At 39.1% G+C, this 4,670-nt stretch overlaps 1 protein-coding gene across 1 annotated transcript; it reads right to left on the bottom strand.

Moving 5' to 3' along the window:
- Positions 1-335: 335 nt before the first annotated feature.
- On the bottom strand, positions 336-1,250 carry LOC104538561 (olfactory receptor 1020-like). Its single transcript, XM_010181805.1, has one exon. It carries the CDS (start codon positions 1,248-1,250, stop codon positions 336-338), a length of 915 nt encoding a protein of 304 aa, XP_010180107.1.
- Positions 1,251-4,670: the final 3,420 nt, after the last annotated feature.

The raw sequence follows: 4,670 nt of genomic DNA, 5'->3' as shown, positions 1-4,670 counted from the left end.
ATTCTGTGATTCTGTGTGATTCTGTGACTTTATCTCAACCAAGAAGTTTTCTCACTTTTACTCTTTGATTATCTCCCGCATCCTATCAGGGATGTGTGTTGCTCAGTTGCCAGTTGGGGTTAAACCATGACACCATACCACCCCCAACTGATAGCAGGATTATTTTCCTATCTTGTCTCTCTGCTTATTTTTCTTTAAGATGCACAGTTACGTACTCCCAAGCTTTATTAAAATTAACTATATTCACATGCCATGTAACTCATTAGGGAATATTAGGCTTTTTAAAAAAAACAAAACAGAAATTAACCCTCTGAAAGCCAGAAATTTACTTGTTTTCACAGAGCCTCCTTTACTTCTTTGTTTATCAAATTGTAGATGAGAGGATTGACCAAGAGGGTTAGAATGGTAAAAAAACCAGAGACGACTTTGTTTGGAGATATTTGGGTATTGTGATGAGGAAGTACATAGACAGTTAATATTGAACTGGTAAAAAGTATTACCACAATAAGATGTGTGGAGCAAGTGGAAAAGGCCTTTTTCCTTCCAGTGGCAGAAAGAATTCTCATGATCGTGACAATGATGTAGAGATAGGATGAGAAAGTCCACAGAAATGGAGACGGTGAGCACACGCCTGCAACAACAGAAGTGACAAGTCCTACCATGTGAGTGTCACTGCAGGAGAGTTTTATCATTGGGAATGAGTCACAGAAAAAATGTTCAATTTCATTAGGCCCACAGAAATCTAACTTTGAGATCAGGAATGTTTGCATAGAATTGGACAGAAAGCCACTTATCCAAGATGCAACACCCAGCTGGAGGCAGAGCTTGCTGTTCATATGGGATGGATAGTGCAGGGGCTTGTACGCTGCTAGGTACCTGTCATAGGACATCACTGCGAGGAGATAGCACTCAGCAGCTGCCAAGCAACCAAAGAAATAGCATTGTGTAAAACATCCGTTGACTGAAATACTTCTGTCTCCACCCAGAGAGCTAAGCAACATCCTTGTCAAGATATTCGAGCTGTAGCAGATTTCCGAGCAGGCCAAATTGCCCAGAAAGAAGTACATTCGGGTGTGAAGGTGCCTATTAGCTGCCATCAGCACAATGATCACGATGTTTCCAGTTATGGTCACAATGTAAATTGCCAGAAACACCAGGAAGAGGAGAGAATCCAGTTCATGGTCATTCCCAAATCCAAGGAGGATGAACTTTGTAACAACTGCTTTGTTTTTCCACTCTTGCTTTGTCATAACTTTTGCTCTAGTGATAAAACAGGAAATGTTAACATCAATGAAGTCCTCGACAGTTAAGCCTCAAATAATGAAAGTTTCTTCACAGAACAGAGAAGAAAAGAGGAAAAAAGAATTTGCATTAGCAGACCTGTCACCTGATTTCTGTGAAGATCTCTGACATACTAAAAGTCACATTATTTGTTACTCTATGTACCGAAAAGAGCACTTAAAACTGAAGTAATGCCTGTGCTTCTCTGGCAAAAGGGTACTTTCTGACATGTTTCCAGTGTGGGCCAGCAAATTAAAAATCAACCTTTTTCTTTAGATGGCATTACATGTTTTGTCACATTCCTTTCTATTGTTACAAAGAAGTATTTTGTCTGATCGCTTCAATATTAAAATAGTCATATTTCCACTGTTAATATGTATTGATGCTTATTATGTATTCACTATATAGAAGTGTGACCTTTAACATGGACATTTTTCTTATTTGATGGAGGCTGAAAAATAATCTAACTTCCACTAATGAAAATAAGTATGAAGAACATCTATCCCATCCTTAGCATATGTTTGCCCTGCCAAAAAACCCCCAAACACACACAAAAGCACCTTTCAGCTGTCTCACTCTTCAGTCTTGTCAACGGGGTAGAATGAAGTATTCTAGATTTAAGGAGTTTAATTCTCCATAAAGCAGGCAGGATGAATCATCTTGTGAAAGTACCGATTTATTGTCATGGAGAACTCAAAGAGAGTTTGGTTGCCAGACCCTTAATCAGAAAAATACAGTATAGATAAATCCTACTTGTCATAGTGTTCTTTTTTATTTTCCTCTCATGTGTAATGAATAACCTCATTCTCTAGATTTACTTACAAATCCCATTTTCCAAAACTCCTGAGACTTTGGCCGATCTTTTCTGGATTTTGTTTAGTACAGAAATACTAAAAAAAATATTCAGTGGCCAAAACTAGACACATTACAGTGGTTAAGTCTATACCAGCAAAGGAACTGAACAGAAAATCTACTTCTTTTTTCTTCTGTATTGGTTTTTCTTGTCAACTCTGTTTCTATCCAAATGTGATGGAGTTGGGAGAGGTATTTGCAATGCATTGGTGCATTTTTCAAGCCCATGCACCCAGCAACACAAATTCCAACCATGACCTTTCACAGGCTGGGAAGGACAACCTACAGCCCTGGGGTTCCTTAAAAACATCCACTACTACAAATACAGCTTTGGTGGGGTTTTTTTCAGCCCACTGTCTTCCCACATATAGCACTCCAATTTAGTATCATCTATTTGGACCACCTTCAGTGGCATTAATACCACCTGACTTGGAACTTCTGCATTTAAGGCACTCACCTCAAACTCCTGTTATGGTCTACAGAGAGAAGTAAGTGCTTTGAACCATAATCCATCCAATATGTTTTATGTATCTGCTTTGTATGTGTTAAATCATCAAGGAAATTATTTATTTCTTTCCACTGACAATAGCAGGAATTTAGTTATTAGCCCAGAAGTCAGCTCCTGCCATGCATACTGCACCTCCTTTTTGATTTTTCTCACCACCTTTAGGCACCACAGGGAGGTGACCAGACACTATAGCAGTGAAAGCCACGTAAGGACAATCATCCAATAACTTATCTGGATGACTTATGATAGCATAGCTTTGTAAGACTTACACATTTCTTTCCACAGATCTAAATTTAAATTTTCTTTTAAACTCTTATTCGATGAAACCCTCGTTTTTCAGTCAATTTGCCAACATCTGACAACTGAAAATGCTGGAACTGTGTCGCATGTCTCTGTCAATCAACAAATCTTTCAGACCAACCCTGTTTCTTACCTGAAACCACAGGAACATTGAAACCCACTTAAAAAAATTTTTCACCTTCTCAAGGTTTTGTATCCATCTTTATTTTCTTTAAGAGCTCGATTTTTCATGAAAAAAATAACTAAAAATTTGAGCTCCTTGTTTGCCAAAGCCCCCACCCCCAATAATTTCCATATCTTTTTTTTTAGCCAGCTAAAATTACCAACTTTTCCATTCTGTTGTGTAGAGAGCGTTTCTCCCTTCATCTCCCTTTTTAAAAGCCTTTTCAGAGTTGAGAGCAGCAGAACACCCAGGGGATAATCAAGCAAGCAAAAATCTTGTAGAGATTGTTGTCATCAACCGCATATGCACATAATTAACCACTGTTTTCATGTGCACTCTGGTTGGAATAAGCATTTTCTTAGCCTACACTTTGATTACTCTTGGGCCTAGTTGGAATTATATTGATTAAGAGGATGACAATGGAGTGAAAGATTACTATGGTGATGATGATTACTATCAAGTCAGCAGCATGTTCTACAGAGGCAGTGAAGTCTAAAACTAAGTAGGGCCTGGATTCAATGCCAGGCAGCTACTGGAGTGTTGGGTATTTCTGTCACACTCTGGAGATGCTACTCGGTTTTCTTTTTCTGCAGGGTGACTGTGTTCCTAGCTGTGGTGCCACAAAAAAGTGAGATGATTGTTCCAGGTCCTGGTTTTTAATCTCAGCTTCCTAGCTTGCATTTAAGGAGGTCAGGGAGACTGTAGTTTGTTAGTCAAGGTTCAGATAGCTTAGTCTCTCAGGCTAGGCAGAAACAGCTTGATGAATAAATATCTCTTGGCAACTTGGTGAGACTCAAAAAGAAAAAAAAACCTCTTAAAAACATGGGGCAATTCAAAGACCACATGAAAAAAGTGGTGTCCCAAAAAAGTAGAAGAGAAAGTTGCACTCTACAAACACCGCTAGATGGCAGTGCAGTAAAAACAATCTGAAATGCCAATTTCTGTCTCGGTGACTGGCCTGTGCAAGTGCAGAGATGACCCTAGCTGAACTGCAGAGAGTGAGTGTCATCCGTTTTGGTTCCTAACATAAGATGGAATAAATCTATCTCAAAAATATAAAATCTTTCTGTTGACGTTCACATGGGGTAGCCTCAGTTTCCTACCAAGCAGCCACTCTGTCAGTTCCACAATAGAAATAAAACACTTGTGTTCAACCAGATAGTTTCAGCTTCATCACTACCACCACCTCTCTGTGTGAGTGTCATCTAGAGGCCTTAGCTTAGAGGACAAGACACACGAGAAGACAAATCTCTATTCCTGGTAACAGAATGCCTTTCCATACTTAATTCATATGTTGATTTGTACCTATCCTCAGGCAGTTAAGTATGAACTCCATTTGGAAAGTGAAGAGATAATGGGCAGTGTGAGTCTTCCAATACCACAGTTGTCACCTGAAGAGGCTGTGGAAATTCTCAAAAGTGTCTTTCTCTGTCCACTGTGAGAACTACGCTGAGTAGCTAATTGAGTGTAGATTTCCAGGTATCTTGTTACAGTAGTCAAATGTTCAAGAGGCTAAATCTGGGTGAGATTACTCCAGCTTCTAAGTATCTACAGAGATTTATATCT

The sequence above is a fragment of the Mesitornis unicolor genome, unplaced genomic scaffold (assembly GCF_000695765.1).
Source record: "Mesitornis unicolor isolate BGI_N332 unplaced genomic scaffold, ASM69576v1 Scaffold11563, whole genome shotgun sequence".
Classification (NCBI taxonomy): domain Eukaryota; kingdom Metazoa; phylum Chordata; class Aves; order Mesitornithiformes; family Mesitornithidae; genus Mesitornis; species Mesitornis unicolor.
The sequence above is the reverse complement of the archived record's forward strand: the minus strand, read 5'-3'. Positions and strand labels throughout refer to the sequence as shown.

Bases quoted from the DNA above. Each gene is read 5' to 3' on its own strand.
- LOC104538561 (XM_010181805.1), bottom strand. From the start codon at position 1,250: ATGACAAAGCAAGAGTGGAAAAACAAAGCAGTTGTTACAAAGTTCATC.